General features: G+C 35.8%; 1 protein-coding gene across 4 annotated transcripts in view; it reads right to left on the minus strand.

Annotated features, from left to right (window-relative positions):
* The window catches only part of COL12A1 (collagen type XII alpha 1 chain), a 113,244-nt gene that overhangs the window by 60,997 nt on the left and 33,616 nt on the right, over window positions 1-18,631 (minus strand). For 3 of the 4 annotated variants that reach the window (XM_036024359.1, XM_036024360.1, XM_028508858.2), the window contains 10 exons: window positions 16,256-16,528; window positions 9,510-9,776; window positions 8,867-9,059; window positions 7,676-7,797; window positions 5,792-5,941; window positions 5,591-5,710; window positions 5,336-5,500; window positions 4,639-4,785; window positions 1,512-1,651; window positions 834-963 (listed from right to left, as the gene is read on the minus strand). In XM_036024359.1, coding sequence (XP_035880252.1) covers window positions 834-963; window positions 1,512-1,651; window positions 4,639-4,785; window positions 5,336-5,500; window positions 5,591-5,710; window positions 5,792-5,941; window positions 7,676-7,797; window positions 8,867-9,059; window positions 9,510-9,776; window positions 16,256-16,528 — 1,707 coding nt within the window. The remainder of the gene's footprint in view (window positions 1-833; window positions 964-1,511; window positions 1,652-4,638; window positions 4,786-5,335; window positions 5,501-5,590; window positions 5,711-5,791; window positions 5,942-7,675; window positions 7,798-8,866; window positions 9,060-9,509; window positions 9,777-16,255; window positions 16,529-18,631) is intronic. The other variant, XM_036024361.1, reaches the window with a different exon arrangement.

Raw genomic sequence — 18,631 nt, forward strand, 5'->3', positions numbered from 1 at the left:
AACTGGAACTTAGGGATTTATGTGCTTTTTGAAGCCAAGCCCATGAGGCACAGTAAACAGTTTGCAGACTCCTCTTCATACAACATCCACATAGCTTTCTCTTTTTTGTCCAAAGATTGAGTTTAAATTTTTAAGGACTTATCAAATTAATCCTGCTTATTATTAAATACATTTTTTTAACTCCTATGGTCTAATGTAAGGGGAAATAAGAGAAGAGATAAAGACCTAAAGAACCAAGCAGTAAGCAGAGTTAATTCTTGCATTGGAGAGAGTGATACCCATTCCTTTCTCTTATAAGTGGCCCCCTTCCCCCTGGAGCCCAGCCAAGAAGATGGGAGAAGGAAGGAGAATATTCAAAAGGCCTCAGAAACCTTACCATAAATACAAGTGAGGGACATCTCTCCTAAAAACTCTACTCAAAGTCAAAGTCATTAGAACTTCTCTAGTAAAGGCCAGAGGCCAAAGGCCAAAGGCCAGAAAAGAAAAAATGGAGAGATCTCATTGCCAGAGGGAAGATCTGGCCTTCAACAGAATGAAAATAGATCATTCAGTACAGCCCCTCTTCCTAACCTTAGTCCCCCTCCCCTCACATGGTGTCTTTCCTTAAGAAGTGAAGTATCTATGTTTCATAGATACTTTGCCTGGAGTAGCCAGTAAGAGTAGAAAACCACCATGTATTTTCTGAGCACCTACACAAAGAAGGCACTCAGTAAACTGTTGAATGGATATTGAATAAAGGAATGACTTGGAAGACTGACAAAATCCCACATGGGCTGCCACCTCTTTATCTTAAAAAAACAAAACAGTTATATTTTATTTTTAATCTGACTTACAGGTTTTTTCTGTGCCCTTCAGAGGCTCACTATATTCATCTTCTACTACAGAATACACATTCACAACATACTGAGTTTCAGGCTTCAGATCTTTCAGTATTGTGCTACTTTCCAGCCGGCTCACATAAAACTAAAGGAAAAAAATTTAAGTAATAACAACATATTATAATCACTTCCCTCTTTTCTACTATAGTTACAAAGTACTTAAATACAATAAACTTAGAAATTATGTTTCAATAAAACCACTGTCTTTTGTTTTTGCAAAATACCACATTATAATGAGATCTCGGACAATTCATATAATTTACTCTCCCAGCTGTTGTTTCCTTATTTGTAAAAAGAGTGGGTAAAACTAGATCATCTTTAATGTTCCCTTCTAACTCTCTGATTCTAAGTATAAACTCATGAACAAATCAAGCATTCTCTAATTAAATTTTAATTAAAAATCATATTGATATTCTTTAACTCTCAGAAATCATAAGAATTTAAGCAGAGCTCTTTTCCTTTAATTAAGCCCAAAGGAAAGTGTTTGCCTAGCATGAGCTAGAAAGCACCATTATTGACTTGTTCTGGACTCTACCTCCCTTTTGCTCCTCACCCGACATTTTCCCAGAGTCCTAATGAGTAGGACCCAATCTGAACATCAGGAAGAAGGGATTGGAAGTGTTGTCTACTCACTTCTTGGCGTTTCCCTCCAGAAACTGGGTAGTATTCCACCTTATATCTGTCCACACTGTCAGCAGGAGGTGTCCAGCTCACTCTAAAAGAACGATGGGTTCTCTCAGAAATAACTAGGTTAGAAGGTGCTGCCAAGTCACCTACACATGGAAATAAAGTACATACACTTTTTTCATTATTACACCAACGTGATAAAATTTGAAATTAGATTGAAACATTATTAGTGTCCAAATCAAGCTTGTACATGCTTCCTTTCACATATTAAGTAGCTACAGTTAATCATTGTAGAGGACCATTGCACATAAGATGTCTCTGAAGGGATGCCCAGAGGGGTCCTTCAGCCCCAGAAAATTCAAACTTGAGCTCATTTTCTTTCACTGAAACTTGGTCCCACTCTTCCTTATGGTACCACCCGTTTACCAGTCTCAAACCTCTGAATCATCCTTTGGATACTTTCTCCTCTCACTAGCCTTGTAATCAATTTATAAGCTAATAAATTTCCCTGGCTGGCATAGCTCAGTGGATTGAGCTCAGGCTGTGAGCCAAAGTGTAGCAGGTTCGATTCCCAGTCAGGGCACATGCCTGGGTTGCAGGCCACGGCCCCCAGCAACTGAACATTCATGTTTCCTCTCTCTCTCTCTCTCTCTCTCTTTCTCCCTCCCTTTCCTCTCTAAAAATAAATAAAATCTTTTTTTAAAAAAATCTGCCCTGGCTGGTGTAGCTCAGTGGATTGAGCATGGGCTGTGAACCAAAGCATCGCAGGTTCAATTCCCAGTCAGGGCACATGCCTGGGTTGTAGGCCACAGCCCCCAGCAACTGCACATTCGCACATTGATGTCTGTCTGTCTCTCTCTCTCTCTCTCCCTCCCTCCCTCCCTCTCTCTCTCTCTCTCTCTCTCTCTCCCCCTTCCCTCTCTAAAAATAAATAAATAAAATCTTTAAAAAAAAATCTAATAAATTTAGTGATTTATAATCCATATAAATCCTAATTTATAATCAACAAATAAGGATTTGGGACCTCATAAATCCATTGTCTCTCTCATAACTTTTGGTACCATCCAAGTTCACGGCCCTCATTATCATTTTGATTATTTATATTCAGGTTGTAGTCTGTAAGAACAAAATTGGTTTCTTGTTCTTGATTAGTTCCCCTAAGAACAAAATTGGTTTCTTGTTCTTGATTAGTTCCCCTATAGGACCTAGTTCAGTGGTAAGAGAACCTAACCACTTTCATACTCAAAAGAGAGAAACAGCTAAGTTTTTAAAAATGTGGTAACATCATACTGTCTGTGATTACATTCTCTGTGGGTAGATATAGGTGAAATGACTAATGCAGGACAATATCTGGAATAAATATTAATGAACACAGAAATATTAAGTTCCTTATGACCACTAGAAAGATTTACCAAATAAGAATTTTAAGAGAATTAAGCCAGTGACTCCATGAGCATGGCAAATTATTCTCATATAAATTCTTTCTACTTTCTTTGCAAGCCAAAGCTGGAGAAAGCATTTCCATTCTTAGTATCCTAACCTTTATTGTACTTGGGTCATAATCAAGCCTACAAAATTATCAACCAATTTTACTGTCTGGGAAACTAGAATGAATGCAACTCTTACATAGTTGACAAAAAAAATAAAGGAAAATAGATAAAAGATGTTTTCATCCCTATTCAAAGTTCTCTCCAACTAAATAAAAGTACAACTCTCTCAGCTAACCCAGAGCCAGAAGCCTACAAATACTGGTTTCCTGGCTGGTCCATTTCTCCAGGGAAAAGGTCAGTCTGTTGTTCAAAATCCAAAAAAATAAAATCTGCAAAAGTTTGGAGTGAGAAACTCAAGAAGGAACAGTTGAATGAACGTATCCCAGTACCTAAAGCATGTAAACCATTTTACCACATTATTTGTTAAGTTCATTCCAACCTTTCCAAAACCAGAAGATAATAATGAAAGGCTACCTTCACCATAATCCACATTGCTATTCCAAGTACTTAAAAGAAACTTTTACAATATAATGCATTTAATTTTCCAAAAATCTTCAATTTTGGTGCTTACTATGTTTTGTCCTGTGGAGGATAATTTCACACTACCTTTTGTCACTAAGAATTCAGTCCCATAATTTTACTTCTAAATCTTAATTCCTTTTCAATAACTACTTTTCAAAGACCTCTAAAAACATCCTTAACCACTTAACCCTGTGTAATTTAACTTCTCTAAGTCTCAGTTTTCTTCCCAGGTAACGACAGATTATGTCATTTCTAAAAGTCCACACTCTAAAATTGTAATGTCCCTGTATATTTAAGGGTTACAAGTGCAAAGTATCAAATTTAATCATCTCCAGTTCAGGCAAAGCAAATCAGATATAAGACCCCTCTTTCATTCCTAACAAAAAAAAAAAGTTATCCAACTTTAGAAAATAAAAGTCTATGAGCAACAATTTAATAGAAGCTTAGCAATTATAGAGTGAAGATGCTTTATAAGAAAATATGTATACACAGGAAAAGAAAGAATATCTCTTCCCCAATCACCACTTATGCACGGTGCATGTCTGTGTGTAGGCACATACAACTGAAAGTGTCCTCAAATAATCTGGAAGTCATTTCTAGGTTGATGTCATCAGAAACAAATCATGGACTAAACCAATGATTCTCAATTGTGGACAGTATTCTCCTTAGCAGACATTTGGAAAATTCTGAAGATATTTTTTGTGGCCACAAATCAGGGGATGCTACTGGCTTCTAGTGGGCAGGACACAGGAATGCTATTAAACATCTCACAAAGCACAGAAGAATCCCTTCCCCCACCCAAAATATGAATTTTCTGGCCCAGCCCTGGCAAGGTAGCTCAGTCGGTTAGAATGTCATCCAGATACACCAAGGTTGTGGGTTCCATCTGCAGTCAGGGCACATATAAGAATCAACCAATGAATGCATAAATAAATGAAAAAACAAACAACAAATCGATCTCTCTCTCTCTCTCTTCACCCCACCCACTTCTTCACTTTCTCTCTCTCTGTTCTGGTCTAAAATAAATTAATTAATTAATTAATTAATTAATTAATAGAATAGAATAGAATAGAATTATATGGCCCAAAGTGCTGAGGGTAGAAATTCTGAGCTAACCTTACCTGGACCCTTGACACTGTTACACAAGTTAATGGTGAGGTCATCCACAATTCTGGAGAGCGAGTCAAAATCTGCCACATTGTATGAGTGGACGTCATCGGGATCTGATGCAATCATCTTTAACTCAGACTCATCAGCATTTTTAATACCTCAAAACATGGATATGTACAAATTAAAAGCACTACTCAGAAAAAAATAATGGAGTGAAGCAAAAATTTTACAGGCTGCCCTGTATAATCAATGGTAACTAGAACATATATATGATTTTCCTCAATAATAAAATTATTATCTACCTAGACTTACAAAATAGGGTCAAATAAAAAATAATGTAAATAGAGTTATTCTGAATTAACTTCTTCTAAATGCTTCTAGCACCAATTTCTCACCCAAACAAAAGTGTCTCTGCAATGTTTTCTTCTGGAAAGTAAAATATGGATATCAAAAATAAAGATTGGGCCATGGGAAACCAAACAGGAATTTTTCTGATTCCTATTAAGAATGCATTTGTCCTCTTGAGCCATTACTTTCTTCCAAGAAGACATGTAATTTTGTCTCATTACAAGGATAACTACATCATTTGATAAATTATGTGATAGGGAAAATGTGTTTGTTTTTTCACACTTCAGAAAACATTTTTAACTACAAAAATATCCTCAGCTTCTGCAGTGCTGAGAGCACCACCAGGTTGGCAGTGCTTACCAATAGCAAACAGCTCCACGCCCTCATCCTTGAGTTTCTTCGAAGGTGCCTCAACATCATCCTGTGACTTTCCATCAGTGATAAGAACACCAATTTTTCGAGCTCTAGGCCTCATTCCAGCTTGGGTTTTGAAGCTCTGTTGGCGAATGAAATTCAAAGCCATGCCTGGTGGAATTTTTAAGAGAATCAATCACATCATCATTTAGCCGTAAGCTTTGACAGGAGCTAAAATTGAGCCAAACCATCCTGACTCACCTGTGAGAGTATTGCCACCTTTGTATGGTAAGTTTGCCACAGCTTGCAACAAGCTCTTCTTGTCTCTGTGAGCATTTAACTGCCACTCTGTTCTGGGGTCCCCACTATACTGGGCAAGAGCTAAAATAATACCACTGGCATTAGCATATATAAAAGAGCATAATGAAAATGTCTAAATGTCTTCAACACAGTCAGACTTACCAATTTGTACTCTTTTGGGGCCAATATCAAAGACCTCTACAATGCGAGAAATGAAACTCCTCACAGTTCTAAAATTTGCCCGGCCGATACTCCATGATCCGTCCACCAGTAACACAATGTCTGCCTCAGCTCTGGTGAGACACTCCATCCCTGACATGGCAATTGTGAGAGAGAGCCAAGTAAGGAGCAAATTCTTAGCAGGGTTACTTCCTATCCACACATCTGCACCCCCCTCCCCAGTGTTGCCTAATTGTTTGTGTTATAGCTTTAGAATTTGAGACTCTGAAAACACATCCATGTGATTTACTGATTTCAAATAACAGCCATAAGAATCACCAGTTCCTCCAATGATTATTTCAGTGGCAAATCTTTTTTTCATCTTGACTGTATTTCCTGGCCACAGACCCTGGAGACTTAAATTAAACTATCATTACAAATTTGAATGGGCTCACAAACTCAAGGCCTGAAATAAATAAGTGAGAATGTACAGCCATCTAACTATAAGGTGTTAATAATTTAATAAAATGTTAATGTAATCTAACTATTAGATTTGCACTTTTCTGTGATATTCCATGGTCACTAGCAGACAAGTGTGAGATGAACTGATAAAATGTGTAAGCTAGAAAAGGTTTTAGTGAGCCAAGAAATCTTAAAATAATTAAGCTCCCAGGTAACTACTATACATATTATGAAGAAATAGGAACATAACTTAAAATTAGACCTTTTTAAAATAAATATAATTGTGTTAAAGCCTGATAGCTATTATATTGTATAGTCATTAACTCCTTAATTGTCTGCTATGTACAACACTCAGGCATATACAGATGGTAAAGTCTGCACATTTAAAAAAATCAAGAGAGAAGAAAGACAATTTAGAAAAAGTATGCAAACAAATACACAAATTGAGAGCTATAGAGGCAACAAGCACAAACATTGATACAAAGCTAGGGTGCTTTGGAAAGAGAGAATAATCCCAATATCCTCAGTGCACAAGCTACAAAATAAAAATATAAGTCAGTTAATATCATCATAGAGGAAACAATAAAACATTAAAACAAAACAGCACAATTTGACACTTTATTTTGTCCACATCCATATTTTCAAATGCTTTCTTTTCCAGGAGCTTATGTTACCAGCTATGGATTTTCCTGTGTCTTGCCATGTTAGCCTCTGCTCTTTACATTACAAGAAGAAGTAATGGAGAAAAATTACATGATGCTCCTCACACTACAAAGCTGTCCTCATCATTCATTATACACTAACTCAGGATAGCAGAATCCCAAATACCATTCCAACCACCTAAGCTTTTGCAAGCCTGCTCATGAATTGCCCAGACCTGCTCTTTTTTTTTAGCAGATGATGGCAAATATTTAGAAGTAAATTCTACCCACCACTTATACCTCTAAAGTGTTCAAAACTAGCTTTGTGTACATGAAAACTATAATCATGGCAAGTGCAAAAGGGTTTATGTTAGCATTTTGCTTCCCAAGCTGTGGTTCCACACCTATTTAAGTAACCCACCTCTGCTTGCTAAGCCCAAATAAGTCACTTCTCTCATTACTTTAACAAAATACAACAGCCTTGTAGTCATTAAAAAGAGAGAAAATGTACATTATCTACGGATCTCAAAAACTCATCTTTAAATAATATAGTACCATGTGATCTATGCAATGGTAAAAATTTTAAAAAGGCCTTAAAACTGTATTGTAAAAAAGCATGCTTAGCTGGATTTTTGAAAAAACTTTAAATATGTAAATTATTTAAATAAATTTTAGTGTAACATTTGTGTAATCAGTTTTCATTGTGTGATTAACCTAACAATTCATACTTGAAATACTTTCATAATATTGAGGTCTCCTAGGGAAATGTAACTCAATTTCTTACCGGAGGATAAAATTGGCATTACAGTTGTGTCAGAAAGGGTTGTCATTTCTTGTCCAACAAGTGGTGAACTTTCTCCTCCATCAAACATTCCAAAAACATTTACTTTGTAGGTGGTACCTGCCCTGAAATGTGAAAACATATAGTCTATATGTATAATTGGCCCAAGCGGTAGCATTGTTGCTCTGTTTAAGATATTCATCTTGATTCACAAACCCTTCCTCAAAGTTATAATGCGTACCACTGCAAAAGAAGGAAAATAATTTCCATCACATTGTAGTTTAAGCTAACAGTGTGAGGTGTCAAGGGAAGCTAGCCAACATTTTAGAGACTACCAGGGCTTACAGCCCTGGCCTCTGTGTCTGCTTGCTGTCAGATGTAGAATCCCCACCATGCCACTGAGCATGTCAAGGAAGAGTCCTATCCTTCATCCTTACTGCTTCTAAGCAATATGCTTTAAAAAAATAATTTCAATGTTGTACCTTTCAAGGTTGCCTAAGGCCCCTACCACAATGCTGGCATGTAGTAGGCTCAGTAAATTTCATCCTCCCTATTCTGATAAAAGTAAGTAAAAAGCATTATATAGACTTCAATATTGTTGAATAAATGGTTGAAACAAACTTTCAAAAAGGCACTCCACAGTAGTCCATTCTTTTTACTTTAATGAATGCAGGGTGCTGTTCAAACTCAAACTTCCTTGTTTTCCACTGCACAGCCTGAAGCAAGGCTTTCAATCAGTTCACCCCTCCCTGATCCTGCCAGCTGGCACCAGGCACAAAGTCCTGCCTTCCCTCTGCCATGGCCCACCCTGGAAGAGGACACACTTGGAATCTAAGCGTGAGTCACCTGGACCTTTCCAGAAGGAAACCCCTACATTGCCACAGAGCTTGCTAGGGGAAAGTGACTTTTTAGTGTAACATGGATGTTAACTTTTTAAAAGCAGGATATTATTGAAAAAATGCCATCCCTGATCACTTAATAACAAAAATCATTAAAATATTACAAAAAAAATCTTCTCAAGCCTACATTCTGTTCTAACTCCTGAATGCTACCTCCACTTCACCAGCACCAAGAATAAGAAAGCAACTTCAGCTGATTTAAAATACTCTGCTGGCAAACTCTGTTGTGTGAGGCCAACTAATTTACATAAGTTATTTGATCTTTTAACACAAACCAAATATAGTTCATTCCTACCTAAGTTCCTCCAAAACAACTGTGTTGTCATATGGTCCGACCACTAACTCTCCCAGTGTTCTTTCTTCTCCTGTAGGGTGGAACGTGACTTTGTAACCCTTCACCTCCCCAGGTGCAGGCTCCCAAGTCACTCGGAAGCTTGACATGGTTGAGTCAGAAGTTCTGAGGTTTCTGGGTGACTTAAATCGAGAAGCTGTAAAGATAACAAGATTTCAAAATATTATTCATAAGACTAGGCTTTGGGGTTTTTTACTCGCCTCTGCAATAGTAAATTGAATTGGAAATGTCTAAGTGACATACATGAGAATCATCACAACCATAACACTTCAAAACATATACTTATCAGAAGGTTAAGTCTGATAGCTCCAGATATAATACACAATAAAAATGCTGATTAACAAAGTGCTACCCAAGTGAAAGTGTAAATAATTCTCACAATTCAGAAGATTAGGTTAGCATTAGAATACTAATATGTAGAATCATTTTACCAGGACCTGTATTGGTAAAAATAACATGCTAATCTCATCCAATTATTCTAATTTAATTTATTACAGAATTAATTTTAGACATTTACAAGTAAAGTAAATGTATAAAGTTTTCCTTAAAATACGACATACTTTCCAAAAGAGTTATCGTTTTGTACCTGTCGTTCCTGATCCTTGCCTGAGCTTCCCTTCTCCTGTCTTGTAAATCGGGAGAACTGTGATATCATATGTGGTCTGGGGTTTAAGTCTCTTTAACACTGTCGAGGTGGCTGCGGGTGGCACTTTGGCAACCATCTGTCTTCCTCCCCCACGGGGGCGATATACAACACGGTAGTTGACAACTTTCCCAGGTGCTGGTTTCCAGGTAACTCTCATTGTGTTTTCTGTTTCTTCATCCACTTTCAAGGTTTTCGAATCCTGGGATACTGTGAGATAAAAAAAAAGATTACAGTGTGTACCATGTTGAAAGAAAATCTATATGGCCACCTCCCTATTTCTGTGAAAATAAACTGTGGTTTCTTGAATACGTACATATTCTCTTGCTTGGCATCATGTCTCATAAATTCATGATGGCGGATAAGCCTAGTATCAGTGAGATCACAGTGAGATGTGTTTTCTTTAATTGACTAATAAATAAAAATGGATGTTCATATTGCATGCATTTCCATTTGCATTCTAAAGGTCTTAAAGAAAACATCCATTTCTGAATTGAGCGCCAGCCTGCAAACCAAAAGGTTGCTCATTCTATTCCCAGTCAGGGCACATGCCTGGGTTGTGGGCTAGGTCCCTGGTTGGGGCCTATGAGAGGCAACCAGTTGATGTACCTCTCACACATCAATGATTTTCTCCCTCACTTATCTTTCTACTTCCCTTTCCCTCTTTCTAAAAATAAATAAATAAAAGCTTTTTTTTAAAAAAAGAAAGAAATGAAACATTCATTTCCAGAGATGACTTTTTAAATGTTTTATTATATTTCCACCTGTAAAGAATTCCTGTGGCAATCATGCTGTGGGGAATAGTAAAAATCATGAATTCAGCGTCAGAAATATTACTTGTGTCTTTTCAGAAAAGGTACAACCCACAAATGACTAACCAGAGTGAGCAGGGTTAACACAATTCTTTGTGACTGCCACAAATATGTCAGACTATGAGCACAGAGGAATAGGAAACTCTAACACATAAAAATATCTCAATAGCTCTAAAGATAAACTAGTAAACACTGAGTGTTTTAGGAAGCACAATATGTAAAAAGTGTTTAGTATATAATTATTTATTATTAAGTTATCTTTTACTAATATTTTATAATTAATAATAACTACATCAAAAACAAACAACCACAAACAGCCAACACACCCCTTTGCTTATAGATAATCAGAGTTTATAAGCAGGATCACTTCATTCAGTTTATTAATCTTAGTAATTCAAAAGGCATAAGCATTTTCCATAGGAAGAATCTAAAGCTTAAAGAAACACTGCAAAGGATCTTTCTCAATTCTAAGAGAAACATTCATACTCAAACAGACAAAAACCACTTGAAACAACTAAAAATATACACTAAAAAAACTAAACTAAAAAAAACTAAAATATACACATATACAGAAAAACATTTTTCAGATATTGGACATCAGAAAGCACAGGACAGTGATCCCTGAGAAATGAGAAATGGATGAGTGTTCACTTTATGATTGCCCTACCATGTTATTTATAAAGAATTTTCAGCCCCAGTACAAGAAGAGGGAATCCAGGTAGGGCCTAGTGGTTCTCTTAATTCAGTAGATGGTTTTGCAAATTTGGGGAGCCCCAAGCCCTTGAAACTTGCAGAGCAAAGTACTATAGAGGAGATGATGCTAGAGAGAAAAAAAGCAAAAATCGGAAAAAGATCCTCCTTGAGTTTTTAACCCAGTACTAATCAGAGCTTATGTATGAGAAAGAACCACCCAAAAAGAACAAAGGTAACAATTTCTAGAGTTCCCACAGAGCCAGAAATGCTCCCTAACCAGAGCAGAAAAACTCAAAATTCTTGGAATATCATGTACAGTATTCAAGAAGTTCTTGCCTCAGTAATGGGGCAAAATTAGCCCTAAACTAAAGGTTTACCCGGTCTATTGCTAACAAAAAGTAAAATAAAGCTTTTAAAAGATCAACCTATTTCCAAGTAACTTAACTACATCCAGAATAAAACTTAAGGATATTTATAAGAATATAAAAATATCTAGCACCCAAAAAAGTAAAATTCACAATGTCTAGCACCAAATAAAACTTACCAGGCATGCAAAGAAAAATATGACACATATTATGGACTGAATGGTTGTGTCTCCCCAAAATTGATATGTTAAAGCCATAACTTCCTGTGATGGTGTTTGGAGATACAACCTTTGGGTAATTAGGGATAAATGAGGTCATAACAGTAGGGCCCTAATCTGATGGGAACAGAATCCTTGTAAGAGAAAGAGGAGACACTAGAGCTCATGTGCTCTTGCTCTCTCTCTCTCCCTCACCCCCAACTGTGTGCACAGACAGCCCCCCCCCCCAAAAAGGGGAAAAAAGGCCATATATGAACATAGCAAGAAGATGGCCATCTCCAAACCAGGAAGAGAGCTCTCACCAGAAACCAAATTCTAACAAAAATTTAATCTTGGCACTGTGAGAAAATAAATTTCCTTTGCTTAATCTAACAGTTGATGGTATTTTAGAGCTAAAAAATAACCCATAATAATAGCAAAAATCAATCAATAGAAACAGAACTAGAAAGGACATATATGACCAAATTATTCAAAAGGGATGTTAAAACAGCTATTGTAATTATATTTTATATATTAATGATAGAAAAAATATTAAGTATGTTAAATAAAGACATAAAACATATGAAAGAGACTCAAGCAAAACATCTATAGCTGAAAAATACATAGGATGATATTAACAACAGAATAAAAATCACAGAAACAAGATGAGTGAACTTAATAACATGATAATAGAAAGTATCCAAATGTAACACAAGAAAATTAAAAAAGATTTTAGGACAGAACACCACAACAGTGAGCTGAGTGATAACTTCAAGCAGACTAATGCATGTATAATTGGAGTACCTAAAGAGAATAGGGGTATAATAAGTAAAATATTTGGAGATATGATGGACTAAACATTTTAAAATTTTGTAAAACTACAAATCCACAAATCCAAGCAACTCAATGAACCCTAGGCAAAAAAATATGAAGAAAATGATACTAAGGCACATTATAAGAAAATCGCTTAAAATCAATGGTAAAAAGAAAATCTTAAATACAGCCATAGAAACAAAAGATATATTATGTATACAGGATAAAGGAGATTCAAGAGATGGCTATGGGCTTTGTTTCTGAAAGATGAAAAAGTATAAATTCAACTTAGAGTAAATCAGTTGCATTTTTTTTTGTTTTAGTGTTTAAAGAAACTAAGAGAATTCTCAGCTAAGCCTATTACTGTCTGGAAGTATTAAAACTTATTCACATTAATCTTCAATTATCTATTTCTATTTCCAGATAAGTGAACTATTAAAAGAAAAAATGTGTATTTTCAAACAAAAAATGTAAAGACCTTATACAGGGCTTTGAAAATAGTATGGAAAAGAATGGTAGATACAAGAACAATCTATTTTGGTTATTATTACAAATTTTCACAAATAAGTTGATGTGTGTCTAACACTTTTCTAGAAAGGGTCATGCTAAAATATGTTTTCTGACCTCTTATTTCTAACTTAAATTCTTATTCAGAACAAGACATTTTTACAAAAAATTCTCCGACAAATTTTACGTAATTCAGAACTGAGGGAAATGAAATTTTAAATCTTGTAAGTATTGGTCTAAAAAGAAAATTATGTCCCGAAAAGAATGGAATCCCAAACTTTAAAATATTTCCTAAATTAAATATGTGAGTAACAGTCAAATGTTATACTTCACACCTTGAAATGCTTCAAAAATCTCAGTTATATTCCTGCCTTTAATTAATTCTTTAAAGTAAAGAAATTGAAGTTAAATAGAGTATAATATACTTCATCCTAGTTTTAATAGAAAACTTTGGATTTTAGGGAGAAATTTAAAAAGCTTTGTTGGCATCCCCCAAAAGTTAATGTTTTACTTCACTGATAGGTGTGCCACATGATATAAAATGCTGCAACACATTGTTAGTTCTCTTCATGTTTCAGTAACTCTCAGAGGGAGCTTTCTCACAGCCACTGTGGTCTGCTCAACCAGCTGCTATAAATGACAGAGCCAACAGAAAGCCTCCCATCCACTAGCTTCTGGACACAATTCGCTATTTTCATTCTATCAGCAGCTGCATACCATGTCTCTGAGTTGAAAGCAATCCTAAAATCACTTCCAAAATGTTCCCTTAGAAGATGATTAGGAACTCCACAAGCATGATCTACTGACTGCCCAGGTATCCACACCTAGGGATTCTTCCACCACCTAAATACCACACTTGGCTCAGGTTTGTCAAAGAGCTTCCTGAACTGCTTTACTTTCCACAAAGATGGCAAAGTAAAACAACAACAAAATGCTAAGAGAACAAACAAAAATTCTCTCATATGTGCTTAGATGTGTAAGCGGTTTGCATATACACTACATACACTACAAAATGTGTTTCATTCCTGCCTAGTCTACTCTTCAGTTCAAAAGAGATCTTTCTCTTCCTGCACCTTTAAATCAATCAATTAGCCAAGAAAAACTGAAATTTTCTTAGATGCTCACCTTCTTAGAGATGAAAAGTTATTTAGGACTTATGCTACCATATTTGCTTTTGGCTAAACTATGTCCCTTGTTGAGATTTTCAATCTAAATAAAAACTGAAAACTCAGTCTTTTGGGAAGAAGATACAGTGGAGAGTCTTTAAAAATTTTCCTCCCTTTAAATATATATACTTGAATAATTTCTCACCCACATGAATTGTATATTTATTCCTGCAAATAAATTTAGCTTTATGTGTTATATCTGGCCTAAGTTTACGATATGATTTCTCTTTATGACAAATGAATTTCTGCTAGAAATAGAAATGAGTTTCTGCCAGTTCTTAAACAATATCAGCCAATATACTCAAACATAAGATTTCACTTATTACCATGTAAACTAATCATGTGAATATCTGAGAAATATGCTTGTCTATTTAAATTTTCTAAAAGGGGCTTGATTTTTTAAATATCATTAATTTTGAAACAAATTTAAGGTTAGACATACCCAATTGAGTCTGCCAGTTATTAATAAAAGAAAAGATGATTTCTTCAGACAACTCAAACCAAAATATTTTATTTTAAGAATAACTTTAAAGTCAAGATATAAGACTTAACTAAAATTGCTCTTAGCCAGAAAAAACATCCAATTTCTCTACTTCTTTCTAATAAAGATAAATGCAAGAATTCCCTATTCTTTCTTCTTGTTCTAAAATTTTCCCAAAACAAAAGAAATAAACTTTTCTCCAGTAAATTTTGAGAAATGCTCATGGCTAACAAATGACTTTAAGAAAGAGAATTAAGAAATGTGAACACAGCCCTGGCTGGGTTAGCTCAGTGGATTGAGCGCGGGCTGCGAACCAAAGTGTTGCAGGTTCGATCCCCAATCAGGGTACATGCCTGGGTTGCAGGCCATGACCCCCAGCAACCGCACATTGATGCTTCTCTCTCTCTCTCTCTCTCTCTCCCTCTCTCTCTCTCTCTCTCTCTCTCTCTCTCCCCCCCTTCCCTCTCTAAAAATAAATAAAAATAAAATCTTAAAAAAAAAAGAAATGTGAACACATATTTCACCAGCCAGCTGATAATAAATGATGGTACATCATTCAAAACTATTCATAAGAAAGAATATTAATGAGATTAGGGTAAACCAGAGCCACCAGAAAACTAAGTGGACTACTGACTTAACCTTACCAACTACAGTAGAAATGAAGTGAAGAATCTAACATTATTCTGGGGTATATAATAACCAGAATTTCAATAGCCACTATCATTTCCCAATTGTTTCTAGCGGCCGGGCACTTTGGTGCTTTGCACATTATTGTTTCATTCAAACCTCTGGACAACTCTTAAGAGACTATATTCTACAGATTAGAAAATTGAAGCTCAAAGATTAAGTGATTTGCCCAAGGTCATATAGCTATAAATGTGTCCAAATTCTTTTTGTCTCCATAGCTCCTGCTCTTTCTACTAGTTGAGTTTCTTATCTAGCTGATCATTCCACCAGGAGGGAGAAAGGAGAGAGGGTTGGGGGTGGGAAGAGAGAAATATGGGTAGTTAGAAGAAATTCAATATTTTAAAGTTGTATATAAATTTTCAATACTAAATAAACCTGAATTTAAACCACATTCCTTCATTTTAATATTTATTAATTTTAGAGAGGAAGAAAGAGATAAAGAGAAACATCAATGTGAGAGAGAAAAACCTATTGGTTGACTCCCATATGCGTCCTGGGAGTCAACCAACACACAACCTAGGTATGTGCCCTGACCAGCAATTGAATCCCCAGCCTTTTCGTATATGGGATGATGCACCAACCCACTAAGTCACACTGGCCAGGGCTAAACCATGTTCTTTTTTTTTAAGGTTTTATTTATTTTTAGAGAGAGATGAGGGAGAAAGAGAGGGAGAGAAACGTCAATGTGCAGTTTCCTCTTGTGCACCCCCTACTGGGGACCCGACCTACAACCCAAGCATGTGCTCTGACTGGGAATCGAACCTGTGATTCTTTGCTTCACAGTCCAGCACTCAATCCACTGAGCCACACCAGCCAGGACTAAACCACGTTCTTTAAAAGTCCTAATTGTTTAGTTCTCAATGATCATACAAAGAAAAAAATGCAAGTGGTTCAACTTCATGTTGCTTGAGCTGGTAGCTATAGGTAGCACCAACACACACACACAAACATTTTGTGATGTTACCTACATTCAGTTGTGGCTTCTCCATTCAAAGGTTCTCCTTCTCCACTGCTGTAAACTGCAAACACTGAAAGTTTGTATTTGGTCTCTGGCTGCAGATTTTCTATCACAGTATGAATTGCATCTTCAGGAACACTTTTCTCTCCACCCTCAACATCATCATAAAGTGATTTCCATGAGACTCTGTAACCTCGAACCATTCCTGGAGCAGATGTCCAATAAGCCCCAATGGATGTGTCAGTGATGTCCTTAGTAATCAAATCCCGAGGTGAACCACGTTCTAGAATAGAAAATCAAGGGGAATCATTTTTAATGGCTACTAGATATGTAAATATTCCTTCATCCTAACTTGCTGGACTCAAGCTCAGTTTGTCTAAAATTGCTTTTCTCCTTTCTGAGCCAACTGTCTTGTTCTGTCAATAGGACAGACTAATGAAATAAAACTTTAGAATTATATCTGATTCCCACTTATCACCCTGGCCCCTATCTGTGTAGTCAGAAAATAAGGTCTTTCAGGACAAGAATGACATCCAAATATGGAGTATATGCCTAACACAAAGTTTTCCAAAGAAAAACTGCATCTAGATTCCAAAATCTTACCACATTTTAGTCCACTTTATGACATAGCTCATTGTTTACAAAGATCTTTATTTCTTTACCATCATCTTTTCCTCTCTCATCCAATTTAAATAAGCTCAGTTTCAATGTATGATTTACAATAACTTCAACAATTTTATATCACTTACAAATCTTAATTCCAACAATCATTTTTTGGTGGAAACTATTCGTTCAGGCAGTTAAAAAAAGTAAAAGTGCAAACTTTCAATACAGCTTACCCCTAATGAAACTAAAAACCACCAATTCTTCTGGAAAACCTCAAAGCATTAGTCATCAAAATAAAACACACCACTTGTTCTAGCTGATCGAAAATGTCTGCTACTAAATTTTGGTTCTTTCATTAAAAAAATACAACCCAAATGGAAAAATATGGAAACCTCAACTTAATAGGAGGCACAGATGTTGTCCAATAAAACCCTCACTTTCCATAATTTAAATGTAAGTTAAATATACAGGTCACTTTATATTGGCTACCTTTACTAGAGTTTGTGCCACAGTATGACATAAATATAAAACTATCTGCTTCTATAGCATACATTTCACCAATAATTGTATATTCCAGAAAATGATATGTGATGTTGTTACAAGAATTTTGAAGGCTATTATTTTACTTCAAAAGAATAAAAGTGAATATATCAAAAATATACTTGAACAATTAAGTTTCAACACTAAAAGATAACGATGAATGAAAAAGAAATCTAGAAGAACAAAAAGCTATCATATACGGTACATTTTAGAGGGGAAAAATAAACAAAACAGAAGCTGGGCATCCTACCAGACCCCAAGTGCAACTGGAAAATTCTAACTCCATTCTAAATAACTTTAACGGCTGACAAAACACTTCATCTCTAAAGGGAAATTAGTTACATATTTCACTTTAAGCAAGAATACTTATTTTCAAGAACATGTTGACTTTTTTCCCCTCCGTACTGGAGGCTAATTTCATCTAAAGGTCTTCTTTACCTTTATTTGCTATTTAAATGACCATACATCTTTATATTTTCTCTACTTCCAGGGATATAAACAAACTTTTTCTTTAGTTTGGTTTAGTTCAGGTGTTTGGGGTTTGCTTGCTTGTTTTTTTAATCATTGCTGTCCCCACAACTGGGCTCTAAGCTTACGTGTGCAGCGCACGTTTGCTGATGGACAGCCTCTTTTCATGTGTGTCTCTCCTCCTAAATTTGCTAAATTGTGTTAGGGACAGCTGTTGTAAAATAATTGTACTTATAACTGGCTTTGAATTTAAATGAGCTAAAAATTGCACTAATAACCTCCCCAAAACATATCTAACCAAAGTTAGTAGACTGTGGGAGTTATCTTCCAAATTAACACTGGAGTAATTCAAAAACAATGATTTTAGCTTCTAGTCTTCCCAAAGATTGTGCTTCTCAGCCTATTTTTCTCCCCACTTTCTACAGCACTGCATTTGTGACATTCCCATGACAACAGACATCAACTCCACAAACACAGGCTAATGATTTCACTGTGAGAAAATAATAAAAAGAGAATTGTGTTTGAAGCAAAAATACATTCACAAAGACATTTCTGAGCTACCAACAAAAGGAGCCTCAATCACTAACCATGTATTCCCATGGATTTTAATCAACTGTTTTAACACTCTCAAGCCCTGAAAGCTAGAAAAAATACTAGCAAAATTGCAATCCAGGCTTTTGCAAGGTTTAATCCATGTTCTGAAAAGAGTCTGTAAAAGCACTTTTTAAAATATAAATAAGATATTAACTAGAAGATATTCCTGAGCTCTAAT

Source organism: Phyllostomus discolor, chromosome 4 (assembly GCF_004126475.2).
Source record: "Phyllostomus discolor isolate MPI-MPIP mPhyDis1 chromosome 4, mPhyDis1.pri.v3, whole genome shotgun sequence".
Taxonomy (NCBI): domain Eukaryota; kingdom Metazoa; phylum Chordata; class Mammalia; order Chiroptera; family Phyllostomidae; genus Phyllostomus; species Phyllostomus discolor.